The sequence below is a fragment of the Marmota marmota genome, unplaced genomic scaffold (genome assembly GCF_001458135.2).
Source record: "Marmota marmota marmota unplaced genomic scaffold, marMar, whole genome shotgun sequence".
Taxonomy (NCBI): domain Eukaryota; kingdom Metazoa; phylum Chordata; class Mammalia; order Rodentia; family Sciuridae; genus Marmota; species Marmota marmota.
In genome coordinates, this window is record NW_026000205.1 from 6,565,462 (window position 1) to 6,592,937 (window position 27,476).

The 27,476-nt window shown below is 54.0% G+C and overlaps 2 protein-coding genes across 12 annotated transcripts in view; both read left to right on the forward strand.

Moving 5' to 3' along the window:
- The window catches only part of Tmem145 (transmembrane protein 145), a 7,641-nt gene extending 7,315 nt beyond the window's left edge, over positions 1 to 326 (forward strand). For all 5 annotated transcript variants that reach the window (XM_048790833.1, XM_048790831.1, XM_048790830.1 and 2 more), the window contains one exon: positions 15 to 326. In XM_048790833.1, the coding sequence (XP_048646790.1) occupies positions 15 to 95 (81 nt within the window). In that variant the 3' untranslated portion in view covers positions 96 to 326. The remainder of the gene's footprint in view (positions 1 to 14) is intronic.
- A 413-nt stretch (positions 327 to 739) lies between these two features.
- The window catches only part of Megf8 (multiple EGF like domains 8), a 40,324-nt gene continuing 13,587 nt past the window's right edge, over positions 740 to 27,476 (forward strand). For 2 of the 7 annotated variants that reach the window (XM_048790823.1, XM_015496796.2), the window contains exons 1-31: positions 742 to 1,707; positions 6,573 to 6,736; positions 6,990 to 7,196; positions 7,873 to 8,053; positions 8,135 to 8,223; positions 8,703 to 9,118; positions 9,490 to 9,635; positions 9,761 to 9,883; positions 11,821 to 11,975; positions 12,282 to 12,401; positions 12,768 to 12,912; positions 12,996 to 13,159; positions 14,087 to 14,287; positions 14,639 to 14,839; positions 15,358 to 15,594; positions 16,307 to 16,425; positions 16,509 to 16,640; positions 16,732 to 16,845; positions 17,169 to 17,417; positions 17,865 to 18,064; positions 18,392 to 18,602; positions 18,698 to 18,947; positions 19,452 to 19,584; positions 21,725 to 21,972; positions 22,050 to 22,160; positions 22,318 to 22,436; positions 22,761 to 22,968; positions 23,441 to 23,621; positions 24,168 to 24,331; positions 24,936 to 25,080; positions 26,460 to 26,691. In XM_048790823.1, coding sequence (XP_048646780.1) covers positions 1,521 to 1,707; positions 6,573 to 6,736; positions 6,990 to 7,196; positions 7,873 to 8,053; positions 8,135 to 8,223; positions 8,703 to 9,118; positions 9,490 to 9,635; positions 9,761 to 9,883; positions 11,821 to 11,975; positions 12,282 to 12,401; positions 12,768 to 12,912; positions 12,996 to 13,159; positions 14,087 to 14,287; positions 14,639 to 14,839; positions 15,358 to 15,594; positions 16,307 to 16,425; positions 16,509 to 16,640; positions 16,732 to 16,845; positions 17,169 to 17,417; positions 17,865 to 18,064; positions 18,392 to 18,602; positions 18,698 to 18,947; positions 19,452 to 19,584; positions 21,725 to 21,972; positions 22,050 to 22,160; positions 22,318 to 22,436; positions 22,761 to 22,968; positions 23,441 to 23,621; positions 24,168 to 24,331; positions 24,936 to 25,080; positions 26,460 to 26,691 — 5,552 coding nt within the window. In that variant the 5' untranslated portion in view covers positions 742 to 1,520. Of the gene's footprint in view, positions 1,708 to 6,375; positions 6,442 to 6,572; positions 6,737 to 6,989; positions 7,197 to 7,872; positions 8,054 to 8,134; positions 8,224 to 8,702; positions 9,119 to 9,489; positions 9,636 to 9,726; positions 9,884 to 11,820; positions 11,976 to 12,281; positions 12,402 to 12,767; positions 12,913 to 12,995; positions 13,160 to 14,086; positions 14,288 to 14,638; positions 14,840 to 15,357; positions 15,595 to 16,306; positions 16,426 to 16,508; positions 16,641 to 16,731; positions 16,846 to 17,168; positions 17,418 to 17,864; positions 18,065 to 18,391; positions 18,603 to 18,697; positions 18,948 to 19,451; positions 19,585 to 21,724; positions 21,973 to 22,049; positions 22,161 to 22,317; positions 22,437 to 22,760; positions 22,969 to 23,440; positions 23,622 to 24,167; positions 24,332 to 24,935; positions 25,081 to 26,459; positions 26,692 to 27,476 lie in introns of those variants that run through there. The other 5 variants (XM_048790824.1, XM_048790826.1, XM_048790827.1 and 2 more) reach the window with 5 other exon arrangements.

Sequence of the window (27,476 nt, forward strand, 5' to 3'; positions counted from 1 at the left end):
GTCCCCTCCCTCAGCCCCTGCCCCGAACGGCGCCGGATTCTGGGCTCCCGCTGTTCCGTGATCTACGACCCCCCGATCCCCTCCGAGACCTCTGACCCCGTCGGACTCCGGCACACCCACGACGACCGCCGGGACCCAGCTCGTGACTCCAGGATTCTGCTTCCCCGAGGACGGATATTGTGAAGCTGGTCTGACTCAAACCCTCCCTCGGACCTGTGACCTCGGACCCGTGCTCTCTGCCCCTATCAGCATCCGGGGGCCTTCCCTCGGTCCCTTGCACAAAGACTCCCCCGCCCCTTGCCAAAATAAAAGAGGATTCGTTTTTATTTATAATGTGGCTTCTTTTACATCTTGATGGTGCTGAGCTGCAGGGTTGAGCAAGAACCGTTTCAGGTTCGGGATTACAGTGTGTCTGTCTGTGAAATGACATTTTGGGACCCGAGGCAAGGGGTTACATAATCTGAACTTCGTGTTGACTCGGAATCTGGGAGCACAGAAGATTTCAATCATCTGGCAGAGCCCTGTATTGCACTGCTCCTTTATTTTTACCTTCTTTTCCAATCGGATATAGAGGCGCCCTCCAGTGGCAAAAGCTTTGCTTAGCTACTGCTTTGCTCTCCCAGATTTTGCGGTATGCTCTTGCCGCTGCGCATGCGTGATTCTCTTGCTCCGCCAGCCACAGAGGTCGCTGATGCGCATGCGGTCGAGTACAGATGGGCGGGGAGATCTCCGGAAGTCTCTCTTTGCGGAGGGGTGGGGTTGGATCCTCCGTAGTCCTCCCAGGGCCGCTCTGACCTGCCCGTCTTCAACTTCTCGCCTTCTCTTGGCGGGTTCTCCCAGAGCGGCCTCTTGGTTCCCGCCCCCACGCCCTCCCGGCGGGTCTTCCCCGGGCCTCTCTGGCCCGACCATCCCCTAGTCTCTCTGGTCTGGCCTATCCGGCTCGGGAGGGAGGCGCGGGAGGGTGAGAGCTAAGTGAGTGCGCCTATGGAATCCGGGCCCGAGCCGTGAAGACAGGCTCCGCCCCTGGCACCCGCTCGCGCCCCGCCCCCACCTGGAGGGGTCTCCCTGGGACCTACCTACCTGGCCGGTCCGGGCCTGCACCCTTTATGGAGCCCCTGCCGGGCCTTAGAACCCTTGGACCCTGGGGACCTTCCCGTCTATAAGGTCTGTTTTGGCCTGCAGCGGCCTGAGTCTAACCCCTGGACACTATTTATGGGGTCGGCCCCCCTATGGGGGCCCGTGTCTATCAGGGACCCTTTCGGTCCCTAAGCGTCGACCCCATCCAAAACGACCCTGTTTACAGGGCCTTCCATGGGTGGATAGAGCCCGCTCCTCGGCTTCCAGAGCCCATCAACAGCGGCTGTTCCCTTCGCGGGGACTGCGTCTGCTGGACCTCCCCGGTCTACAAGGCCATGCTACCCCTATAGAGGTCGCATTTGCAGGGACTCACCCCAGTAGAGGGTCCTCTCCGGGTCTTTAAGGCCCTTCCCGTCTCCAAGGAGTCAGTGCCGCAGGCGGCGATGGCCTTGGGCCAGGCTCTGGGCGCGGTACTGGCCCTGGCCTTGGCTATGCTGGGGCCGCTGTCCCCTGGGGCCCTGGCCGGGGACTGCAAGGGGCAGCGGCAGGTGCTACGGGAGGCACCAGGCTTCGTGACGGATGGTGCGGGCAACTACAGCGTCAATGGCAACTGCGAATGGCTTATCGAGGGTGAGTGGGGCCGCGTGGGTCACTCACTCATTCGCTAGTCCATTCATTTGTGCATCCATCCACCCAGCACATTGCCAGAGCCCTGTTCTGGTCCAGAGCGGTTACTCTAAAATGCAGGACACCCAGTGTTGTAATCTGAGCCCCATTCTGGAGGTCTGAAAGTCTGGTGGGAGAGGTGTGTGCAGACCAACCAAGAGCATCAGTGAGGGGTATTCTGAGTAATTGCTGAACACTAAGGCTCTCGGTTCAGTCACTTGGTTTAGAATTTAGGCTATATATGGTCTGTGACTTTGAGCAGTTGACTTACTTTCTCTGAGGTTTGACTTCTCTTACCCCAAATGGGGATGACAATTGTAGTCACCTCCTAGGGATGTTAGAATTAAATGAAACCAGGTATTTAACATACCCGATGCCTGATTCATAATAAATGTTTAATAAATGATATTAGGATTATTATTATGTTTAAATTATTTCAATAAACGCATTTGTTTTTAGTCATTCGTGTGCTACACATATTTGCCACCAGAACATAACAGGAGTGACTTAGGGCTTGGAATCTAGTGGGGGAGACAAATACAGCTCAGAGTGGTCTGTGATGGTGAAACCCTAGGGCCTGGGAGAGCAGAGAGGCTTCCTGGAGGAGATGTCAAAGCTGAGATCTAAGTGACCAATGGGAATCAGCCAGGAATGGGAAGAAGAGCATTCCAGAAACAGGGAAAGGTCTGTACAAAGACCTCAACCCTACTCTTATGGGCTCCCAGAGAATAGGGGCGGGGCAAAGCCATTCCTGGGGAGTGGGAAGTCCAGAGAAGACATCTGACTTAACCTGGGGATTGGCTGAGACCAGTGACATGGGTAAGAAGTGGAAAAAAACATTCTTGGCAAGGAAAGCAGCCTGCAAAGGCCTGGAAGTGGGAGAGTGTGATGCTTTTGAGCAACTGGAAATTGGATATACTGAAACAGAGTGTCAGATAGTAACCATCAAACCAGAGTTTGGGGGGTTGGGAGAAACTAGAGGGTATAGGACTTTGTGATTTTGAACTGTATCCTGAAGGCAATATGGAGGGAGAAGAGAAGTCCAAAGACAGTGTCTAGAAAATTCCAGGAAGTCCTCACAGGGCAGTAGGTTTGGCAGTAGCCTACAAGGAGAGGTAGGAGACCCTGGGCAAAGGCCAGAGGGATAGCAGAGCCTGAGTCATGTAGGACTTTCTTTGGTTGGTAGACTGTGGAGCTTGTTATTTTTTTAATCTTGGGGACACTGGGGAGCTTCAGAAAGGTTTTGATAAGTAAGAGGAAGGGCATGATTTATGTTTTAGAAGATCTCTTTGTCTGCTTTGTGGGGTATGGATGAAGGCATATGTCTTGGGGTAAGCATGTCTGCCTGACCCAGTATGGGAGCCGTTTCTGTCAGACTGTAGGATGAGAACAGCATGAGTGTGGTGGTGGGGGGCGGAAATCACTCTCTGACCCTGAAGATTCCCAAACATGTTGGCAATGGTGGGGCTAGGTATGACATGAGGCCCCCAGTCTGCCACTGAGGCTGAATGTGCTTAGGGGAAGGTGAAGAATCTGCTGGAAATCATAGAGGAGGAGCCTCTGAAACAGGGTTCTGAAGTACACATAGGAGTTTACAGAGTTGGAAATGGGAACAGCCTCTATGCAGACATGAGTGAGGCAGGTATCTCTCAGGATCCTTCTGGGTTTGTCCGGTCTGGCTGCACTGTAGACTGGGACTTGAGGAGGGAGCCCAGAGCTGGGGAAGATGGGCCTTGAATGTCACGCTGAGCAGCTTGACCTTTCTCTTGGGATTGCTAGGGAGCCACTGAAAGATTTTGGGCATGGCTCTCAGGCTGGGTGGGGATGCTGATCTATAGGAGAGAGTGAGTTCTGAATTAGGCAGGGGCTGGGGCATGGTCATGAGGTGTGGAGATTGCAGGGAGATGTTTGTGGAGTTTCACCAATGACACTTGGGGACCAACTATAGGGATATTGGGGTGAAGGAAATATCTGGGAGGCCTCTAGACCTCTCTTGATCTTCCATCTTCCCAAGCCTTGTCACCTCTGAGAACCAGTATCTCCCTCTATATTTGAAAAATCAGCAACCAGTCCACTTTTATGCCAAGTTCACAGTTTTATCTAGTCCCAGCCCTCAGGAGTAAGAGAATCCTGCTTTGGAGCAGGGGTGGGGGTGGGGGTGCAGGGGTGGTGGTTTGGGATCAGATTTCTGTCAGGAATCATGTGTGGATTGGGTGGAAACAGGAGACCTTGAACTTAGGGAGGAACTTGGGGGAAGGCAGATGGTGAGCTGGCCTCTAGCAGGCACTTGACAAAGATGTTCTTGTGATTCCAGGAACAGAGCTGTGTAGTTTGGTTGAGGCTAGTGAGATTCTGGGAGGTCTGGTTGCCTGGTCCAGCTGAATGGGTTTTCTGCCTTCCCCAGGCCACGGGTGGGGATCTTTATGTGGTGTTCCCTGGGGGCTCTGGTCAGAGCCTGAGAGCTGCCAGCTTCAGAAGTCTTCCTTTTGTGCATTTCTTCATTCCAGCATTTGCTGAGCCCTTGCTCAGTGCCAGGCCTGTGTTGGGCAGTGCTGGGAAGGGAATGAGGCCCAGGCCCAGGTCCTGCTCTGTGGGCCTCCTAGGCTGAAGGGGAAGTAGACCTGACCCAGAGGAATGAAGGTTGTAGTGAGACATGAGAACCCTGAAGGGGGACTCCTAACCCAGCTAGGGGCCATCAGGGAAGGCTTCCTGGGTGGGGAGGGGAAGCTTGCTACTAAGAGAAGGATGTACTCCAGGCAGAGCTTGCACAAAGGCCCTGCTCCATAGAGCTGTGAGCATTGGGGTGATGTGACAAGATTGGCCTCCAAACACCAAGTTAGGGAGCTGGATTTTCTCCCAGGGTGGTGAGGAACCACACAGGACTTTTGAGTAGAGGAAGGACAGGGCCAGATGTCAAGTTGGAAAGACCCATTTTAGAGCAAGACTGGAGGCCAGGCCTGGAAGGAATCTGAATCAATGGTCCTGGTGAGAGAGGACAAGGATGAGGGCTGGGCAGTGCATATTACTGAGCACCCTGGCTCTGGGCTGGCAGGTTAGAGTTATCATCTTCCTGAATGTTCACATTAGCCATGGTAGACGAGGAGAATTATTCCTGTTTTACAGTTATAGAAACTGAGGCTCAGAGAGCCCGTGGAACTGGTTCACAAACACAGTCAGAGGGAGTGTTAAATCTGTAGGATCCAGATGGGAGTGCTGAGTGGTTGTGGGTGAAGGGCTTTCCCAGGATCCTCCAGCAGGTCAGGGTCAGAGCTGGAACCCAGCTTCTAGTTTCCTCAGCATGTAGGACTCCTCTGAGCTGCCTGCAGTGTCTCATAGGGACACCTAGTTTGGGATGTGGAATGAGAGTCTTCTGGAGCCAGGACCTGGCTGAGAGCAAGAATAGTGACAGTATTAAGCTCTTGCTGTGATAAGCTAGACTCCATCATAAGCACTTTATGGGCATTATTGCCTCTCACACAGTCACTCAGATGTCAGCTGGAGCTGTAGTCACCTGAATGCTCACCTGGGCTGGATGTCCAAGGAGGTCCCTCCCAGGGTTGGCTGCTGATTTGATTCTGGCTATCAGCTGAAAGCTCAGCTGGAACACATAGTGTGGACTATCCACGTGGCTTTGGCTTTCTGTAGCATGGTGCTGCGTTCTGAGAGCAGTCCACGAAGCCCAGGTAAAATATGCAGCCTTTTTACTTCCTAGCATCAGCAGTTCCAGAATGTTTTGCTACTTTTTTTTGGTCAGGCCAGGCATCAAAGGCTTTTCAGCTAGAAGGGAATCAGCACTACTTTTTTTTTTTTTTTTTTTGGGGGGGGTAGCAGGGATTGAACTCAGGGGTGCTTAACCACTGAGCCACATCCCCAGTGGTTTTTTTTTTTTTTTAATATTTTTATTTAGAGATAGGATCTCACTGAGTTGCTTAGGGCCTTGCTAAGTTGCTAAGGCTGGCTTTGAATTCACAGTCCTCATGCCTCAGTCTCCTAAGTCTCTGGGATTACAGGCCTCGCCACCATGCCTGGCAGCACTCACCTTTAAATGTGAGAAATGGCCAAAAAATTTGTTCTGTGATCCTGGGGATGGAACCCAGAGCCTTATGCACCTTGGGCTAGTGCTCTTCCACTGAGCTCTATCCCCAGCCTTGGCCTAAAAGCTACTGATCCACAATACACTGCAGTATCATTATATCCCCAGAGTCAGGGAAGGTAGGTGACTTGTCCAAAGGCATGTAGCTATTAGCTCTTCAGTGGCAGAGTCAGGATTCAAGCCCAGGCAGATCAGTTTGTGCCTGTAACCACTGCAGTAAACAAAGATATGAAACTCTGGGTAGGGGCAGAGAACTGTGACACTCCAGGATTATACCTTTGTTCAGGTGGAGTAGACAGGTCTTCCCTTGGAGTTTTTTCAGTTTGGCACAGGGCAAGTCTCATGTCTGCTAGGGCTTGGGCCCTGACCCTCAGCCTAGCCTGTCTGAAGCTCATGCAGACAGGACATGTGCAATATCAGGGACACTTCAGCTTTCTGACCACTGGGCTGGGTTTTCCTCTGCACATTAGTTTCCCCATCTGACCAGCGAGGAGATGTTCAGCCTGATTGCAGGACTGACACTGTGATTCCTTCTCTAGACTCCTGTCCTTCTGGCTATCACAGATCTGACCTCCTTGAGCTATAAGCCTGGGAGTCCTTTCAAGGTGGGGTCTAAGCCTGACTCACCCATGAGCCCCACATTATTCAGAGCAGAGTTTGGAGTCTGTGGGTGGGTGGTGTGGAGGGGTGGGGAGAAGGTCCACATGAGAACCTGGTCCCTCTGCTCACCTCCCAGCTCCAAGCCCCCAGCACCGGATCCTACTGGACTTCCTTTTCCTGGACACAGAATGCACATATGACTACCTGTTTGTGTATGACGGTGACTCTCCCAGAGGCCCGCTGCTTGCAAGTCTGAGTGGCAGCACACGCCCTCCACCCATTGAGGCTTCCTCGGGCAAGGTTAGTGGAGATGTGCTGCATGGCTGAAGCTGGAGGATCTAGTGGGACCTGGGGGAGAGAGGAGTACAGAGGGAAACGAGACCACGAGGAACAGAGAGGCAGCCAGAGGACATCAGAGAGAAGGACACGGGCAAAGTAGGTGGAAAGAGACAGAGAAAGGCAGAGGGGTCGTGGGTCCCTTCTGTGGGCGGGTCATCCTCCTCGTCTAGTCTCCAGAGCCTATCTGCTATGCCCAGTCCCCTTGTACCCGCAGATGCTGCTGCACCTCTTCAGTGACGCCAACTACAACCTGCTGGGCTTTAATGCCTCCTTCCGTTTCTCCCTGTGCCCGGGGGGCTGTCAGAACCATGGGCAGTGCCAGCCCTCTGGAGTGTGTGTCTGCGAGCCAGGCTGGGGGGGCCCTGACTGCAGCCTGCAGGAGTGTTCAGCCTACTGTGGCAGCCATGGTACCTGTGCCTCGGTGAGCTGTCCCCAGTCGTGTCCACCTAAGGTCCTGATCTGTGAAACCACTCCCAGCTCTGAGATGGGATCCTGCTCCTGCCTGAAGCTCCCTAGGCTCTAGCCACCCACTCTACTCTCCTTCCAGATGCCACCCAACCTTGACTCTAGCCCTGCTCTATGCCCACCTTCAGGCCTCATCTCCCACTCCATCCTCCCCCATATCCCCCCTCACCTGGGAGCACTGTCCTCTTTCCTCCCTCCTGTTCTGTGTGGCGTTGGGTTCCCTGCCATGTCTTTTGTCCTTTTACCCGGGACCTTGGCCCTGAGCCCTTGGCAACTAGATTGTGCCTTGGGCTGAGCATTGACCTCCATGCTGTCCTCCTACCTGTCTTCCTACCTGTCCTCTTTGTCTTCTTGCCTGTCCCTTTGTGGGCCCCTCCCTTTTTCTGCTGATCTTTGCTACTTCTCTGCCTTTTCTGATTGTGTCTCTGTGTGCCCTGTTTCTCTCCCTTTGTGTCTTTGCCCATCTCCTCCTTCCTATCTTTTTTTACCCCTCTGTCTCTTCCATTCTTTCCCTTCCTGTCTGTCTCTCTCCTTCTCCCTTTCTGTCCCCCCGTCTCTCTCCGCTTATTTCTCTCTGTGTATCTTCTCTCCGCTCTCTTTCTCTTCCTGCCTTTATGTCTCCTTCTCCTCAGCCCCTGGGACCATGCCGTTGTGAGCCTGGCTTTCTGGGACGTGCCTGTGATCTGCACCTGTGGGAGAACCAGGGGGCTGGCTGGTGGCACAACGTGAGTGCTGGGGACCCTGCCTTCTCTGCCCGTATTGGGGCAGCTGGTGCCTTCCTGTCCCCACCAGGGCTGCTGGCTGTTTTTGGAGGTGAGCTGATGGGTTGACTGAGTGGGGTCTGGAGGCCTGGCAGCCTGTGACCAGGGCTTAAGACCGTCAACCCCTCTACAGGCCAAGACCTCAACAAGGCCCTGGGTGACCTTGTCCTGTACAACTTCTCTGCCAACACCTGGGAGTGCTGGGACCTGAGTCCTGCCCCGGTATGGCCCCTCCCCTGTCTTGGCTAGAGGAACCTGTCCACCTGTCAGACCCAGCCAGGGCTCCCTACAATGACCCCATTACCCCGCATGCCCCTTACCCCCACAATTTTACATAGGAACCCGCTTCTGCCTTTGTCTGTCTCATTTTCTGTTTCTGGCTCATCTTTATTTTCTTGCTAGGAATTGAACCCAGGCCTTGCCCATGCTGGGCAAGCACTCTACCAGGAGTGCTGTTTGTCTCCTTGCTTCTTCCTTTTCTTACTGCGTTTCTTTGTCTCACCTTCTCTGTTTGTATTTTCTGTCTTTCTATGTCTGTCTCTCCTTTCCCTCTCTGCATATCCCTGTCTTTCTCTTTCTGTCTCTGTCTCACCATCTGTCTGTCTTTCTCTGTCTCTACATTTATGTCTCTGTCTGGCTCTGGCTCTCTGTGTCACCATCTGTTTCCCTCTCCATCTCTGTCTTCTTTTCTTTTCCCACAGGCTGCCCGTCACTCCCATGTGGCCGTGGCCTGGGCTGGCTCCCTGGTGCTGATGGGTGGTGAGCTGGCTGATGGCTCGCTTACCAATGATGTGTGGGCCTTCAGTCCTCTGGGTGGGGGCCGCTGGGAGCTCTTGGCACAAACTTCCTCCAGCTCCTCTGCGCCCCCAGGCCTGGCAGGCCATGCAGCTGCCCTGGTGGATGACATCTGGCTCTATGTGTCTGGTGGCCGCACCCAGCACGACCTCTTCTCCTCTGGCCTCTTCCGTTTCCGCCTTGACAGTACCAGTGGGGGCTATTGGGAGCAGGTGATCCCAGCAGGTGGGCGGCCCCCTGCCGCCACTGGCCACTCCATGGTGTTCCATGCTCCCTCCCGTGCCCTGTTGGTTCATGGTGGACACCGGCCCTCCACTGCCCGGTGAGTGACCTACCCCTGAACTTCTGGAACTTTAGCTTAACAGATTCCTGTGTTCATTTAGTCTCTCCTCCACTCATTCATTTATTACTCATTCGTTTCCTTACTCTCATACCTTCTCTGATCTTTTATTCAATCTCGTAGTTACTTTCTCCCCCATAGTTCCACTCGTTTATCCATTCGTTAAGGTCCTACTTAGTGTCCAGCCTTTGCCAGATTACGTAGGTAACTCAGAGATGAGCTAGACCTGGGTCCTGCCCACAGAGAGCACCGAGTGGCCAGTCTCCATCCTGGGTGTTCACAGAGCTCTTAAGAGCCCAGAGGAGGGAGAGAGGCCCTTCCTGCCCTGAACCCTTCTTGCCTCTCCCCTGTAGGTTTTCTGTGCGGGTCAACTCCACTGAGCTCTTCCATGTGGATCGTCGGGTGTGGACAACTCTAAAGGGTCGGGATGGGCTTCAGGGCCCACGGGAGCGAGCCTTCCACACAGCCAGTGTCCTGGGCAACTACATGGTGGTCTATGGTGAGGAGGCTCCCCAGTCCTGCTTGCCTTCCAGGGGCCTGAACCAACCCTTAACTGAGGCTCCCTGCATGGATGTCCCCACCTCCCCCAGGCTTGCCAGCTGTGCCCCTTTCCTCCTTTCCCAGGGGGCAACGTGCACACCCATTACCAGGAGGAAAAATGTTATGAAGACGGCATCTTCTTTTACCACCTTGGCTGCCATCAGTGGGTGTCAGGGGCTGAACTTGCCCCCCCAGGAACCCCTGAGGGTGAGTGGCCCCTCTCTTTCCCTGAGGGCTCCTGAGAGTCCCGTCCTCCCACCTCCTCACAGTGAATCTGTACTTGAACTATTGAGGTCCTTGTTGGATGACATCCTATTGGAGCTGGCCTTAGGAGGCAAGCCTGGGCTGGAGACAGGACTAGGGTATCATTACCATGGAGATGGGAGCATCAGTCAGCAGCACCGGACCTAGGTTTCAATTCAGGGCTTGCCATTTTTCCTGCTTCCCCAAGGAACTGCCCAGGAAGCAGTAACTTCTAGGCCACAGTGGACGAGTGGAAGAATGAAGATGGCTGGCTTCAACAGCCATCTGCACACAAACTGTCATTTAATCTCTGTGCCTCACTCTCCTCGTCTATGAAATGGGGATTATGAGAACGTTAAACTGTTAGACGGATGTGAGAGCATATTGAGATGGTGCATGAATTATGAAGAATGCTGTGAAGGGCTCAACATGTTTGTTTGTTTGTTCTTTCTTAAATTTTCTTTATTACTTTTTTCTTTTGTTTCCCCCTGTATTTTTCCTGATACTTTGTTTTTCTGATAGCAATGAGGGGCCTGCTATAGGACATAGGGCTCACTAGGGAGGGGGTGTGGAGCACCCTTCCAAAATCATTAGATCTTGGTTTTGAGATTGGGAAGAAAACCACAAGCTCTCTCCTCAGAAGATGCTAAATACACAAACTGGGAATATCTTTTCAGGAAACTCTGGACTCCCGGGGCCCATCTGTCCTCCCCTCCCTACTGAAAAGGAGACCAAGGACAGAGGACTGAGGCATGAGGAAGAACATAATACTTAGGGGCCAGGAAGGAAGAAGGGTCAGAAGGGAACCCTGTGTGACCATCAGGAGTAAAGCTCAGGCCTGGTGTTCAAGGCCCTTAGTGTGCCAGGGCTCTTCTACCTCTCCCTGTTCTTCCCTTCAGTCCCTTTACTTGGAGGATCAGAATGTGAAATTTCTGGAAGCCTCTTCCTTTTTCAAATTAGCAATTCCCTGGGAAAATTCCCATGTGTTTACAGGTCACATGGATCAGAGGAGGGTGCAGAGTCACCATTCACTGACCAGTTACCTTTCTGTCAGGACTCTTGGTTTTAAGTGACAGAAACCTGACCCAGTGGTATAAGCAGAAAAGAGAATGTTTTGGCTCACTTGGGTCACAACTCAAGGCTGGGCTGGAGTTAGGTGTTCACATCACAGTGTCTGCCATTCTTCCTCCATTTCTCAGTCTCTAGCTGTTTGCCTTTTGTAGATGGTTACTAATAGCTCTTGGATTTTATTCTACTCCCTTAAAATTCCTAGAGAATTTCTTTTTCCCAAGAATTGTTGGAACTGGGTCCTGTACCCATCCTTGAACTAGTTTCTGAGACTGAGGCCTGGGCTAAGACACTACTTTTGCCAGAGGCAGGGATAGCGCCACTCAAGTCTCTAGAATTAGGAATGGGAAAGGGTTATTTTCCAGAAGAAAATGGGGCTGTCACCAGAGGGGAGGTTGGTGCTGACAGATCTGGGTAGCTCTCCTTTACTCCCCATTTCCCAAAAGTGGGTTGGTGGTGCCATTTATAGAGGAAAAAACCGACTCAGAGAAGTTGAGTCTCCTTCCTAAAGCCACACAGCTAGTAGTTGAACCATGATTTGAACCCAAGTAAGTAATAGATTCAGGATTTGAACCCAACTCTTTCTGACCTCAAAAATCATGTTCTTTCTGAAAGATGATTTGGGCAGGGACATTGGGGTTCAGAGAAATGAGCGAATTATAACCAGTGTGAAGTCAGGCAACCTGGGAGGGTTTCCTTGGGCAGATGAAATTGAAGCAGCAACAAGAAGGCTGAGCCGAGTCCCAGGAGAGTCAAGGTAACCCTTGACAGGGAAGCCATGGAAATGGAGTTGGGGGTTTGGGCTCTCATGTTGTGGTTCTGTATCTTTCTAGGCCGAGCAGCACCTCCTAGTGGTCGGTACTCACATGTGGCGGCAGTGCTTGGTGGCAGTGTCCTGTTGGTGGCTGGAGGGTACAGTGGCCGGCCTCGTGGGGATTTGATGGCCTACAAAGTGCCCCCCTTCGTGTTCCAGGCACCTGCCCTGGATGTGAGCACTGGGGTGGTAGGGGAGAGGGTGGCTGGGTGAGGAGGTAGCATGGTTTCCATGGGTGAGAGAAAAAGTGTGGAGGGTTCCTCTGGGGGTAGGGGGATCCCTAGAGCCACGAGAGGAGGGACAGAATCCCTGGGGTTGAGGGAAGAGGAGCTAGAGGGTCTCTGGGCTGGGGGAGGAATGAAGGGTCCTTGTGGTGTTGAGCAATTAGGGGTCCCTGGGATGATCACAGTGAGCGAGGGGTTGGGTGGCAAGCCCCAGCTCTGAGCAGCTTCCTCCTCTGTCTCCACCCCCTCCCTACAGTACCACCTGGACTATTGTTCCATGTACACAGACCACAGCGTCTGCTCCCGAGACCCTGAATGCAGTTGGTGTCAGGGAGCCTGCCAAGCTGCACCCCCTCCTGGGACACCCTCAGGGGCTGTGAGTGACTGCCCTAACCCTTCTGTCCCCTATCAGAGAGACATGCCCTCAGCTTCCCTCTGCCTAAACCAAGTGGTCAGGGACCTTCCCCTGACTGGAAGACTTATTTTCACACCCAAGATCCTAGTTCCTGCCTACCTGTTAATCCCTGAACCTTTGTCTCCCCACTAACCTGATCCTTTGAGTCTTTGACCCTGTCCTGGGCTCCCCAGTGCCTGTCTTTGATAACCACATTCCAGCCCTGCTTTCAATTCCCCAATCTCCAATTTCCTGGCTCCTTATACCCAGGACCCTTGTATCTATAGCCCTTCCCTGTTCCCTTGAGCTCCAGTGGACACTGAACCCTGTCCCGTCCTGTCCTTGCAGTGTCCAGCTGCTAGCTGCCTGGGTCTGGGCCGCCTGCTGGGTGACTGCCAGGCATGCCTGGCCTTTAGTAGTCCCACAACCCCTCCCCGGTGGCCTGGTGCCCTGGGCTGGTGTGTGCACAATGAGAGCTGCCTCCCTCGACCTGGTGAGTGTCCAGGGCAGTGGGGAGGAGGGGTGGCAGAGCACCCTACACTGATCCCCCAACTCCACATACCCTTGTCCTCTCAGAGCAGGCCCGCTGCCGAGGGGAGCAGATCTCAGGCACTGTGGGCTGGTGGGGGCCAGCACCTGTCTTCGTCACATCTCTAGAGGCCTGTGTCACCCAGAGCTTCCTGCCCGGCCTCCACCTGCTCACCTTCCAGCAGCCACCCAATGCCTCCCAGCCTGACAAGGTGGGCAACCAGCTAGGTGCTCCGGGGGTGTTGATATTCCAGGGCCTAGGGTTTATTTTTTTTCAAGTGGATATTGGTGGTGGTGGTGGTGGTGGTGGTGGTGTGTGTGTGTGTGTGTGTGTGTGTGTATTGGTGGTGCTAGGGATGGAACCCAAGGCCTTGCACTTAGCTGAATGTGCACTTCATCTCTGAGTTACATCCCCTGCTGTAAATGGAGCTGTATCACCCTAAAAGTCTTTTCATTCAAAGGTCTGATTTACCTTATGAACTTAAAAAGAATATATATAGGTAGGTAGGGTGGGGCATGCCTGCAATCTCAGCTACTTGGGAGGGTGAGCAGGAGGATCACAAGCTTGAAGCCATGCTTGGCAATTTAGCAAGACCCTGTTTCAACATAAAAAATAAAAGGGGATGGAGGCTGGGGATATAGCTCAGTGGTGGAGTGCTTGTCTAGCAGTATGAGTTGCTGGGTTCAATCACCAGCACCGTGAACCAAACCAAACCAAACAAAATCCCAAATCACACACTAATAGAATGAATCATGTACTGTGTCCGTCATTTGGAACATTTAGGCCTAAGCTTGGAAAAACTTAGGTGTGAAGGTGGCATAGTGTGTCAGGGAAGAGGACCTGAAGGGGCCAGTCCTGGAGGTTTAATGTGACCTGGAGATGAGTGGGAGCTGGAGTCAAGTTGGGCTCTAGGACCCTGTTTGTCTGACATCCAAGTTTGAGTCCTGACTCTTCTCCCAGAAGGATGGTGGGCAAGCTGCCTAACCCCTGCCCCTACCTCATTTTCTTTTTTGCTAAAATGGGGAAGAAGTTTTCGTCGATCAGCCTTCTTTGGCTCTGATATGGCCTGGAAGGTGTGTGGACTTGGGATTAATCCAGAGAGGGACTCACATGTTCACCCCACCTCTGGCTGCTATAGGTCTCGATTGTCCGCAGTACAACCATCACCCTGACCCCCAGCGCAGAGACAGATGTATCCCTGGTCTACCGTGGCTTCATCCACCCGTTGCTGCCTGGAGGACCAGGTGGGCCGGGGGCTGAGGATGTGGCAGTGTGGGCCCGGGCCCAACGCCTACACGTCCTGGCCCGGATGGCCCGTGGCCCTGACACAGAGAACATGGTGAGGAAGCCTGAGACGTTTGCGGTGTGTTTTTGGTAAAGAGGGGCTTGAGGTGTGGTGCAGGGCATCTGTGGTTCCAGGGGAAGACTGGGGATGTGTCCTCAGAGGAGGAGGACAGCACTGGGGTTTTCAACTGTGAACAGATTTGAAGAAGGTGGGGACGGTTTGAGTTACCAGGTCAGACTCCCCTGGGAGGAGGTGGGTCACGGGGTGACTTGGAGGTTGTCAGGGTCTAGGGAAGAGGACCTGAAGGGGCCAGTCCTGGAGGTGTGGTTGGTGCCTGAGTAGTGCCACCTGCCACCTGCGCCATGTCGGGGCGCACTGCCTCTGAGGCCTTTATCCTCTTCTCAGGAGGAGGTGGGGCGCTGGGTGGCACAGCAGGAGAAGGAGACGAGGCGACTGCAGCGTCCAGGGTCTGCTCGCCTCTTCCCACTGCCTGGGCGAGGCCACAAGTACGCAGTGGAGATCCGGGGCCAGCTCAATGGCTCAGCAGGCCCTGGGCACAGTGAACTCACTTTGCTGTGGGATCGGACTGGTGTGCCAGGCGGCAGTGTGAGTGCCCAACCCAGCTTCTAACCTGAGTCCCTGGACTTTCTGAAGTCCATCCACAAACTCTTAATTCCCTGGATCCTGACCTCTGACTCTTTAACCTTTGGCCTCTGAACTCTGGACCTTACTTTGAACCCTCCTAGACCCTGACCTCTGCCCCAGAACCTGGCCCAATACCATATTTATATATATATATATATTCCTCCCCCCCCCCGCCCCCGTAATGCTTGGGGTGGAACCCAGGGCCTCAAGCATGCTAAACAAGTGCTCTACCACTAAGCTACACCCCAACCCAGGTCCCATATTCTGACCCCATCCACATTTTCTGACTCTTCCTGCCCTGACCCTTGCCCTCCATACATTGACTTCTTGTCTCTAGGGTCTCTGGGACTTGATCCTCATTTGCCTGTTGATTTTCTCTCCTGACTTTCTATTCTCTAAACCCTTAATTCCAGTTGTTAGTTCCAAATTCAGACCCTTTCCCGGAAGTTTGATTCCTGACCTTCATGTCACCTTTCCAGGAGATCTCCTTCTTCTTCCTGGAGCCCTACCGCTCCTCGGCCTGCGCCTCCTATTCCTCCTGCCTGGGCTGCCTGGCAGATCAGGGCTGTGGTTGGTGCCTGAGTAGTGCCACCTGCCACCTGCGCCAGGTTGGGGCACACTGCGAGGATGACGGGTCCGGCGGGTCCCTGCTGGTGCTAGTGCCTGCCCTCTGCCCACTCTGCGAGGAGCATCGTGACTGCCATGCCTGCACCCAGGTGCCCACCAGGCCCAGAGTGGGGATGTCAAGACTGAGGCAGCCAGAGTAGCCCACTGAGACAGGGCCCCTTGGAGCTGGCACGGGCAGCCAAGGGGACCTGGTGGTGAGGAGCAGATGGCTGGGGCAGTTGTCCTTTGTGTAAAGGGAAGAGCCAGGTGGAGAGTAGAGGAAATGGGCCTGGAAAGATGACCTGGGAGTCAGAATATGCCTTGTTGAAGGGACAGAAAATGCAGTTGATTCCCTGTCCCCAGAAGAGTCACTGTTCTAGTGACTGGCAGGGGAGACAGGGCTCCAGACTTCCAGCCTGCAACTCAGCATCAAGGGGAAAGTGCCTTCCTCTTTCTGTTGCCACCTCACCGCGCTCCACTGGCAGTTCTAGGACTTCTGCTGAGAAGTCCCAGAATCACATTTCATTGGCTCTGGTTGGGTTTTGCAAGCTCCTGATGAAGTCACTGGGATTGGGAGGGAGCGTGGCCCCTTGCCCACCTCTGGATCGCAAGGATGAATCTGCCCCACTGGGTCCTCATAGAAAGGTACTATTGCCCAAAGAAGGGTGGGTGCTGGTCAAGCAGAACAAACTTGTGGCTGAAGGGAAGGTGCAGAGGGGACAGCAGGAGAGGGAGGTGTTGCTTGTTGAGCGGTGATGGATGGATACCAGGAGCTCAGGGGAGTGGGCTGAGCTGAGCGCTGACTCTTTGTCCAACCCCCAGGACCCCTTCTGTGAGTGGCATCAGAGCACCAGCCGCAAAGGGGATGCGGCATGCAGTCGGCGGGGCCGGGGTCGGGGTGCCCTGAAGAGCCCAGAGGAGTGTCCCCCACTCTGCAGCCAGTGAGCTCAGCTGGTCCCAGGGAGTGGGTGGGTATGCGTGGGGGGCATGGGCTGGAGTGACATGGCCTCTGCTCCCGTCCTAGGCGTCTGACCTGCGAGGACTGCCTGGCCAACTCCAGCCAGTGTGCCTGGTGCCAGTCTACCCACACCTGCTTCCTGTTTGCCGCCTACCTGGCCCGGTACCCACATGGAGGCTGTCGTGGCTGGGACGACAGGTGCGGGCCTGGGGGTAGGGCTGATGGAGCGAGGGTTCAAGCTGGCAGAGGGCCCAGTCCCTGATCCCTCCCACACACCTGCACCCCACAGTGTGCACTCAGAACCAAGGTGCCGGAGCTGTGATGGCTTCCTGACCTGCCATGAGTGTCTGCAGAGCCACGAGTGCGGCTGGTGTGGCAATGAGGACAACCCCACGCTGGGACGGTGAGCACAGGTGGGGCCGGTAGGGTAGGACGCCTGGCTGTCCCTCCTCAGTGACTAACGGCCTCTGTTTCTCTGCCCCTTTGCCCTGTCCCGATCCTGTGGCTGCTTTTCCTTTTCCTGCTGCCTCCACCTCTGCTTTCCTCCCTCCTCCTTCTCCCCATTTCTCTTCCTCCTCCACTCCCCTTCTCCCTTGCCCTTCCCTGGTTTACTTTCTGCTCACTGTTCTGTGTCTGTCTCTTCTCTCTCCCTGTCACCTTTTCCTTTTCCCCTGTCTCTGGGCCCTGTCTCTATGTTCTTCTCTCCTTCAATCTCTCTCCCCACAGGTGCCTACAGGGGGACTTCTCCGGGCCCTTGGGTGGGGGTAACTGCTCCCTGTGGGTGGGGGAGGGCCTGGGGCTGCCTGTGGCTCTCCCTGCCCGCTGGGCTTATGCCCGCTGTCCAGATGTGGATGAATGTCGCCTGGGCCTGGCACGGTGTCACCCGCGGGCAACCTGCTTAAACACACCCCTCAGCTATGAGTGTCACTGCCAGCGTGGCTACCAGGGTGATGGCATCACACACTGCAACCGCACGTGAGTGAGGCATGGGTTGCTATGGAGATATCGCTTCAGGACTGGGGCTGGGAGGTGGAGGAAGCCATCCTGGTGCTGGGCTCCCTCCTGTGATTCTAGTATCTCTAGTTAGCCTGGGGGTTTTACCCTGTAGACTAGGACCTCTTTTAAGTGGCAGGGTTCCCAAGGTAACCCTAGTTACTATGGAAACAGGACACTCATAGACAATGGGCTATAACCTTTAGCGTTGCTGTGGAGATGGAGGAGGACCCAGTTGAAAGGGAGTTTTTACAGTGCTGATATGTGGTTACTATGGAGACAAGCCTCACCACGTGTAATGAAGTTACTGTGGAGACTGGGTCACTCAGGACAGTGGAAACTGGCAGCCATTTGTGATAGTGTTCTGGTGGGTGGGATGAGGGGGATGCTTTGGGAGTCCTGGGCCTGCTCATTCCCATGTGGTCCCAGGTGCTTAGAGGACTGTGGCCATGGTGTATGCAGTGGACCCCCAGACTTCACCTGTGTATGTGACCTGGGCTGGACATCTGACTTGCCCCCACCCACGCCTGCCCCAGGGCCCCCTGCCCCTCGCTGCTCCCGAGATTGTGGCTGCAATTTCCATAGTCACTGCCGCAAACGGGGGCCTGGCTTCTGTGATGAGTGCCAGGGTGAGCAGCCCTTATCCAAAGACCCTGGGATGGGTTTGGGGGGTTCCAACTTTGTCTTCTGTGAGTGGGCTTTGGTCTCCCTGCATGCATTTCTGGGTCCCTCTGCCCATTTACCTGCTCCTGACCCAAACAGTCTTCAGTGCCACTGTCTTTCTGGTTGGGCTCAGTCCCCCTTTTGGGACTTGCTATTTCTCTCCCAGTCAGGGGCCTTGGTTTCATTCCTTTGATGTGAGGCGGGTGGGATCAGTAATCCTCTGAGCCAGTTAGTCTGGGCCCATTTCTGTCCTTATCCCTGACTTTGTGTCCCGTCTGCTGCGGTCTTCACAGACTGGACGTGGGGGGAGCACTGTGAACGGTGCCGTCCTGGCAGCTTTGGCAATGCCACAGGCTCAGGAGGCTGTCGGCCCTGCCAGTGCAATGGTCATGGGGACCCACGCCGTGGCCACTGTGACAACCTCAGCGGGCTCTGCTTCTGCCAGGACCACACAGAGGGAGCCCACTGCCAGCTTTGCTCACCAGGCTACTACGGGGACCCCCGGTGAGCCAGGGGCCAGCAGACTTTGAGTAGGGTGGGCTTAGGGACACAGTGGGCCGGGGCAGGACTGGTCTGATTCTGGCTCTCCTCTTCCCCAGGGCTGGTGGCTCCTGCTTCCGGGAATGTGGGGGACGAGCTCTCCTCACCAACGTGTCCTCAGTGGCTCTGGGTTCCCGCCGGTTTGGGGGACTGCTGCCTCCAGGTGGTGGGGCTGCAAGGGCCGGGCCTGGCCTGTCCTATTGTGTGTGGGTTGTCTCAGCCACTGAGGTGCTACAGCCCTGTGCCCCAGGGACCCTGTGTCCCCCACTCACCCTTACCTTCTCCCCTGACAGCAGCACCCCTTGCACGGTGAGTACCGAAGGGACTAGGGTTCAAGCCAGAACCATGCCCTGCCCCGACCCCTGCCCTGCCCAGACTTCAAATCCCAAGCTGTTCCTTAGACTGCCCAGCCCCTCTTCCTAAGCCTACAGGTCTTCCCATTTCCCAGTTCTCTTCATGTTTCCTGAAATCCTTTCCCCCATCCTCCAGATCCTCAGACTCCCCTTCCCTAGACCAGGGATGGTAATTATTAAACCTGTGTACCAATTCTGATTGTTTGGTGGTGGCTGCCGGGAGCTATGTATTGAGAAAGAGGCTCAAGGCAGGAGTGGCCAGTCAGCTAGCCATGTCTGCTTTGAAATGGCATTGGGAGCGGTGGTCTCCATGCTGCAGTTTGACATTTGCCCTGAATGTTCAGACAGCCCCTGTCAGTCTCAGATTGCCCTCCTGTCCTGAGGCCTTCCTCCTCCTAGACCCAAGTGCACTTTTTCTTCACCTCATGTTCCTCTAACCCTTGACTCTACACCCCTCCAGCTGAGCTACGTCCTGGCCTTTGATGGATTCCCACGCTTCCTGGACACTGGTGTTGTCCAGTCGGACCGTAGCCTCATAGCTGCCTTCTGCGGCCAGCGGCGGGACAGGCCCCTCACTGTGCAGGCCCTGTCTGGTATGGGGGCTGGGGAAGTAGGGTCTCTTTGTGCTGGGCTTTGTATCCTTTGCTCCTGCATTTGTGATCTGATTGGGCTGAGGATCCAGGTTCAGCCCAGGGACTGTTGCTGACTTTGTGGGTGACACAGTCCCTTGCCTGGAGGGTGGCGCAGTTCCTCTCCATTTCTGGGCCCCAATTTTTTCAGTGGAAAATAGAGAGGATTTTGCAGGCTGTGCTGGCTCTGGAGAGAGGGGCTGAGCAGGGCATGTGTGTCTTTGGGACACAGAGAATGTGGCTGAGCATCTCCTTAGCCTAGTGATTCTCAAAAGGGGTGATTTTTTTTTTTTTAAGTTGTCAGTGGACCTTTATTTATATGCAGTGCTGAGATTTGAACCCAGTGCCTTGCACATGCTAGGCAAGTGCTCTACCACTGAGCTACAACCAGTCCTAGGGGTGATTTTTGTTGCCCAGGGAATATATCATAACATTTAGGTAGGTATGTTTTAGTACAGGGATACTTTATCACTAAGCTACATCTCCAGTCCTTTTTATTTTTAGTTTTTATTTTTCGTTTTGACAGGGTCTCACTAAGTTGCCAAGGCTGGCCTCCAACTTGCAATCCTCCTTCCTCAGCCTCCCCAGTTGCCAGGATTATAGCATATACCACCAGTTCCAGCTTCTACAGATATTTTGACAGTCATGATTAGGGGTGCTATAGGCATCTAGTGGGTGGAAAGCAGAGATGGGGCTGTTAGGACAGCCTCTATGACAAAGAACCACCTAGGACTGAGAGGTTGAGAAATTGCTGAATGGATGGGGATGCGCTGGAGAGGATTGGTTGCCTCAGGCAATTAAAGAGCCAGAGTTTGGAAATGCTTTCTTCCTTCTTGTGAGTCAGAGGCTGGTGCTGGAGGCCAAGAGAGAGATCTACTTGACCTGATGGAAATGAACCCCAGGCTTCCCCAGTGACGCCCATAGAAATGAGAGGATTTCATTGTGCCCAGCAGATATTTCCAGAACACCCACACTGAGCTCACCTGAGCTCTACACGGTGTAGCCGAGAACAGGGACATAGGCACTGCCTTCAAGAACCTGGGGAGGCAAGGGGGTGCCCAAACACAGCATTAGACTTAGCATAGTAACTCTCTCCTGAGGCTGGGAAAAGGAGTGGCACTGGCCTGGCTGGGGCTGGAGCTAGGGAGGACTTTTGTGTGGGGTGAGTTTGGCTGGAGGTGGGAAGCTGGAGGCATGGTGGGAGCACCTTCTCCAGGTGGAGGAGTAGCAGATGCCAAGTCCCCGAGAGCAGGATGGTGGGCCAGGCTGACGCTAGGGCATACTGGATGAGAAAGTGGGAGGTCCTGAGGTCAGGGTTCTGCAGGGCCTTAGGCTCCAGAAGGAATCTCTTAAAAAATACAACTTTATTGAGGTGTATTTTACATATCATATCTTGTAATTAATTTCTGTTTCCTACTTATGGCAAACCTGCTAATCTTTATAAGTCTTACCTAAGAGTAGTGGGAGCTGTAGAAGGTTTAGAACTTGCCTGTGATGGGGTCAAAATTCTTGTTTTTAAGAATTGCATGGGGGGCTGGGGTTGTGGCTCAGTGGTAGAGCGCTTGCCTTGCATGCATAAGGCACTGGGTTGATCCTCAGCACCACATAAAAATAAATAAAATGAAGATATTGTGTCCATCTACAACTAAAAAATATATATATTAAAAAAAAAAAGAATTGCATGGGCTGCTGGGAGAGCAGAGTGTAGGGCAAGCAGGAAGACAGTGGGGAGATGGCACTGATGTCCAGATGAGATGCGATGTTGTCTTGGACAGCCGCTGAGAAGGTGGCAAGAAGTAGGTTAATATGAGAGATTTAGGTTTTATTTTTATTTTTAATTTTTATTTTTTTGGTGCCTGGGATTGAATCCACTGCCTTGTGCGTGCTGAACACACGCTGTACCACTGAGCTACACCCTTCACCTGAGATTTAGGTTTTAAGGTGGATGGAACTTGATGGGTTGGTCAAGGGACGGGCGTACAGAGAGACCGTAAACCACGGCAGTGACTGTACATGACCAGGGTACCTCCCTGCCTGGGTGCTCTGGGTTTTCTCCATGCCTGGGGGTGGAGCAGTGTCCAGAACACGTCCTCTCTCTCCACAGGGCTGCTTGTGCTGCACTGGGAAGCCAATGGCTCCTCGTCCTGGGGCTTCAATGCCTCAGTGGGCTCTGCCCGTTGTGGGTCAGGGGGCCCAGGGAGTTGCCCTGTCCCCCAGGAGTGTGTGCCCCAGGATGGGGCTGCAGGTGCTGGGCTCTGCCGGTGTCCCCAGGGCTGGGCTGGCCCACACTGCCGCATGGCTCTGTGTCCTGAAAACTGCAATGCCCACACTGGGGCCGGGATTTGTAACCAGGTACAGGTGGGACAGGGTCAGCCAAGTGGGACGGGTGGTGACCAGGACTCCCCTGAGCCGCCTTTTGCTGTCTCCAGAGCCTGGGTGTGTGCATCTGTGCTGAGGGCTTCGGGGGCCCCGACTGTGCCACGAAGCTGGATGGCGGGCAGCTGGTCTGGGAGACCCTCATGGACAGCCGCCTCTCAGCTGTGAGTTCTGGGTACCACCTCTCTGAGGAAATGCCACACAATCTGTCTTGTGGATCATTTTTCCAACCTGCTTTCCTGGCCACTTCAGACTGTCCACCCATGCCTGACACTGTTCTGACCTTAGCCTGACCCCTGATACCTCTGCCCCCACCTCCAGGACACTGCTAGCCGTTTCCTACACCGCCTGGGACACACTATGGTGGAGGGACCTGATGCCACCTTGTGGATGTTTGGGGGCCTGGGCTTGCCCCAGGGGCTTCTGGGAAACCTGTACAGGTGAGGACTGTGCTGAGGAGGTGGGATACCTGAAATAAGAGAAGGTTACCCTAGGGATTGCTGAGATGTCTGTCATCCAAGAGTCACCTCAAAGGAATATAGAAAACCTCTAAGGTGAGGGACACTCAAAAGATTCTGGGACACTCATCACAGGCAGCTCACCTAGGACTGGAATACCCTTTGGGTGGTGCTCCCCAGGAGATGATAAGGTAACTGTTATAAAGATCACCCCAAGGGAGGCTGGGGCATCTGCCAGGTAGGGTCACTCTTAGGGTTGCTGGGTTGATTGTACAGCGAGGCTGCTGTTCTGCATCTTGGCCCCAGGTACTCGGTGAGTGAGCGACGGTGGACACAGATGCTGGCTGGAGCTGAGGATGGAGGCCCAGGCCCAACACCCCGCTCCTTCCACGCAGCTGCCTATGTGCCTGCTGGGCGTGGTGCTATGTACCTTCTTGGGGGACTCACAGCTGGGGGTGTCACCCGAGACTTCTGGGTCCTTAATCTCACCACCCTACAGTGGCGGCAGGAGAAGGTGAGCACCTGTCTCCATCCCCCAGGCAAAGAGGGCCACAGCAGCTCTTGTAAGCTTTCCACCAAAGGAAGCCATCTCCCAGAGTTTCAGCAGGAGTCCCCAAGCTGAACTGCACTTGCTGTCTTGGGTTACATTGTAGTCGCAAGCCAATCTCTGGCCACAGGCTTGTGATGCTTTGGCTTATGAGGCTGGAACACAGGCTCACCCGAGAAGAGAAGCAGGGGCTTCCCACAGGCACACCAGGCTGCTTGGGCCTGGAGAAGTGGATGAAGAGTGGGCAGAACTGACCAGAGTCTGCTGCACACCTGCCAGGGCTCTGTTTTCTTAGAAGGTCAAGGTCTGACCAGCCCCAGGAGCTCACTCCCTCCTTAGCAGTTCAGAGGGAAGGGACTGTGGGACTGAGTCTTGTTTCTATCCACAATGTAACTCCAACTTCTGGCCCCCTTGATGACCTTGACCCTTTATCCCTCAGGCCCCTCAGACCGTGGAGTTGCCAGCCGTTGCTGGTCATACTCTTACTGCCCGCCGAGGCCTGTCTCTGATCCTGGTAGGCGGTTACTCCCCTGAAAACGGTTTCAACCAGCAGTTGCTTGAGTACCAGCTGGCGACTGGCACCTGGGTGTCTGGACCCCAAAGCGGGACACCTCCAACAGGTGGGGCTGGGGCTGGGCTTTGCGTAGGCTGTCCGCTCCCATACTCTGGTTGCTGCCCACTGTACCCTTGTTATTTCCCTTCCCGGACCCTAACCTCATCCAGAATCTCAGGAAACCATCTCTGGTGATGTTCAGTTTCTGTTTAACTCTCCCCCACTTCATGATGACCTGCCCACCTCCTGCCCATTGTGGCCATTCTCTCCCCCCATCCCCAGGTTCTAAGATCACTGTCCCTCAGGGGCTGTCCTTTCCCTATCATGCTTTTACATGCTTTTATCATTGTCCCCTGGACGTTCTGTCACCCTGTCTCCCTCCTATGAGCTGTTCATAATCACCCAACTGTTGCTTTCTCTCTTCCCTTTCTCCATGTCGCTATTGTCCTTTAGAACCCAAGGAGAGGTAGGGGTTGAGAAGGATTCCTTGGTCTCTGGCTTCAGGGTGTGGTGGGGTAGTGGTGTGGTCACCAGAAAGGGAGCCCAGGAGGTGGGGGGGCATTGCTGGTCAGCCTTTCTCTGCCATCTCTGTGGCCATTCTGCCCCCCTCCAGGTCTCTATGGTCATTCTGCGGTCTACCATGAGGCCACCGACTCCCTGTATGTGTTTGGGGGCTTCCGCTTCCACGTGGAACTGGCAGCCCCTTCCCCAGAGCTCTACTCCCTGCACTGTCCTGACCACACCTGGAGCCTGCTGGCCCCTTCTCAGGGGGCAAAGGTCAGGAAAAATGGTCCAGATAGATGACTATGGGGAAGGAGGTGCCCAGGGACTGGCTTCCTCCTCAATTCCAGCCTCCCTTCCTTTCCAGTCCCCTACACTGAACCGTAACATCCTTAGATCTCCTCTTTTTCCATCCCTGATTTGGAGGAAAGAATCCTCTCCAGGAGGTCAGAGGCATGGGTTCTGCCCTTTCTCTGCCCTGACTTTCTGTGTGGCCCTGGCAGGTCCCTTCCTCTTCCTGGGCCTCCAGGCTATAAAAAGTAGAACTGGGACCCCTAGTTCTTCCTGCCTTACCAGGTCAAGGAGGTGGGTGTGGGAGAATAAGGAACCTTCTGTGCTGGTAGGAACAATGGCTTGTGCAGTTTCTAAGTCCCTCAGGGCAGGGAGAGGCAAAAGAAGGCACTCCAGGGAGCCTCAGGCCCTCCAGTGGCAGGAATGTTGTTGTTCATCTTAGGGGGTCTGAGCCAAGTCCCTGGGGATGACTGGGGGAGCTGGTGGGGGGTAGGAAGGGAAATTCAGGGGTGGCAGGTGGGGGGATGGAGCACATGGAACAAGGGACAGGGCTCTGACAGGCCATCCCTACTGTGTGTTTCCCCAATAGCCCCGTCCCCGACTTTTCCATGCTTCAGCTCTGCTAGGGGACACTATGGTGGTCCTCGGTGGGCGCTCAGACCCTGATGAGTTCAGCAGCGATGTCCTGCTCTACCAGGTCAACTGCAATGCCTGGCTTCTGCCCGACCTCACCCGTAAGTCCCCTTTGATCTCCCTGGGAGAGTGGGGAACACCCTGGAGGAGGCTTGTCCCTGTCCTGGGACCCCCCACTCATTAGAAGTCAATCTGATTTCCTGGGACTCACCAGCAAAGCACCCACCCCCCATATAATCTAAAGACCATGGGGATGCTCTCTTTTTTTTCCCTTAGAAAATTTACTTTTTATTGTGACTGTAAAAGTAATAATATTCATTGTATATAATTTATAAAACAGGAAGGGAAAAAACACCCAGAATCCTACTCTTTAGAGAGAACCCCTGTTGGATGCGGGGAGTTTCCTCCCAGGCTTTGCTGTTTATGGGTTAGAAGTGGGCTTTTTTTTTTTTTTTAACCATTTATTTTTTAGTTTTAGGTGGACACAATATCTTTATTTTACATTTATGTGGTGTGAGGATTGAACCCAGTGCCTCATGCATGCTAGGCGAGCGCTCTACCACTGAGCCACAACCCCAGCCCCTAGAAGTGGGCTTATATCTTGCCCTTTTTTCTCTTTTCTTTGCCATGCTGGAAATCAAGCCCAGGCCTCACTCATGCTAGCCAAGTGCTCTACCCCCAGCAGCACCCCAGCCCTTGTATTTCACTTAGCAGAGGGAGTGACTGTGTGTGCTTCTGGGCCTGTCTCCTTTCCTTTTTGCTTCTTTTTCTGACCCTAATGCACTTTTTCTCTTAATCTACCCTTCCTACTATTCTCTCTCTCTCTCTCTCTTTTGAGAATTAAAAAAAGAAAACAAACAAACAACAAAAAAAAAAACCCTGCTAGGCGTGGTGGCGCACACCTACAATCCTGGCTGCTCAGGAGGCTGAGGTGAGAGGATTGCAAGGTTGATTGCAGCCTGGGCAATTCAGTGAGACCTGCTTTCGAAGCAAAAACTAAAAAGAGCTGGGAAGGTAGCTCAGTGGTAAAGTTCCCTGCATTCAATTCAGTACCACACAAAACCAACCAGCCCACAAAAAACTGAGGTGAAATCTGTGTAACATAAAACTCCAGATAGGACTGGAGGGGTAGCTCAGTGGGAGAGTGCTCGCCTAATATGTGCAAGGCCCAGGGTTCAATTCCTAGCACCACAAAAATAGGTCAATAAAAATGATCAACTCCTTGGCATTTAGAGCCATTGCAGTGTTGCTCAGCCACCACCTCCCGCGCGGTTCCCAAACATTTTCCTCTGCCCTTGTCCTCCCTGGCGGCCTTTTTCTGTTTGGTCGGCCTTTCTCTTCCTCTCTCTTGCTGTCTGTTTGTCCTTGTCTGTCGCTTCACTGCCTTTCTCCTTTGACCCTCCCTGCCTTTTCCTTCTCTGGGTGTCCCTCCTTGACTGACCTCTTGGGTGGTCTCTTTGAACACCCTATCTTTCCTCAGGCCCAGCCTCTGTGGGACCCCCAATGGAGGAGTCTGTGGCCCACGCGGTGGCAGCAGTTGGGAGCCGCCTGTACATCTCTGGGGGATTTGGTGGAGTGGCCCTGGGCCGCCTACTGGCACTGGCCCTGCCCCCTGACCCCTGTCGCCTGCTGCCCTCACCCGAAGCTTGTAACCAGACTGGAGCCTGCTCTTGGTGTCATGGGGCCTGCCTTTCCGGGGACCAGGCCCATAGGTAACCACAGTGACCAAGAGCCCATTGTAGGTAGTAGTGGTTCCTGTTGAGGGTAACTGCACCATGGGCTGGGAGGGGACCTCAGGAGAATATTGATGTGGTTCAGGGTACTGGCTTTCATGTGGGAAAGTGGGTGAATCATCACTGGTGGGGCAGCCTGAGCCAGCTCCAGCCGGGAGCCTTGTTTGTGGGCTCGGGTCTCATTCTGGAGGAGCTGGTTCTGAATTGAGCCTAAATGAAGGATAACAGTTTAGAGCAGCAAAGTCTAAAAGCGGGCTCTGTGTGGCATGTTTGGGAGATAATCTGACCTGAGGGAGAGTGAGACTGACAGGGTGAGTGGGGTCATCCCAGAAAGGGCTTCCACTGCCTGACTGAGGCACTGGGCTCTGTCCAGCTCCACAGTCCCTTACCTGAAGTTTGGGATCCAAACATTTCTGCAGGCCCAGGGGTTCATAAATTCGCTCCAGCTCACTCATTTGGCTGCTGGATTATCCTGAACTGACTCAAAGCTATTTGTGGGCTTTGTTTGTCCCAAGAAGTGTATCATTACATTAACTGCAGGAATATTAATGGGTTTGATTATTGGGGGTGGGAGAAGCACCTGTGTGTGTAATAGTGGGAGCACCCACTGATTTTTTAAAACCTGGAAAATTCTAAAACCTATGCGCCTCCAAGGATTTAGGGGAAGGGATTGTGGATCTGCACTGTGGGCAGCGGGGAGCCATGGAGGGTTTGAACAGGAAGGGGAGGTCAGGCCTGGGCAGGGAGATCCCTGGAGCTGTTGT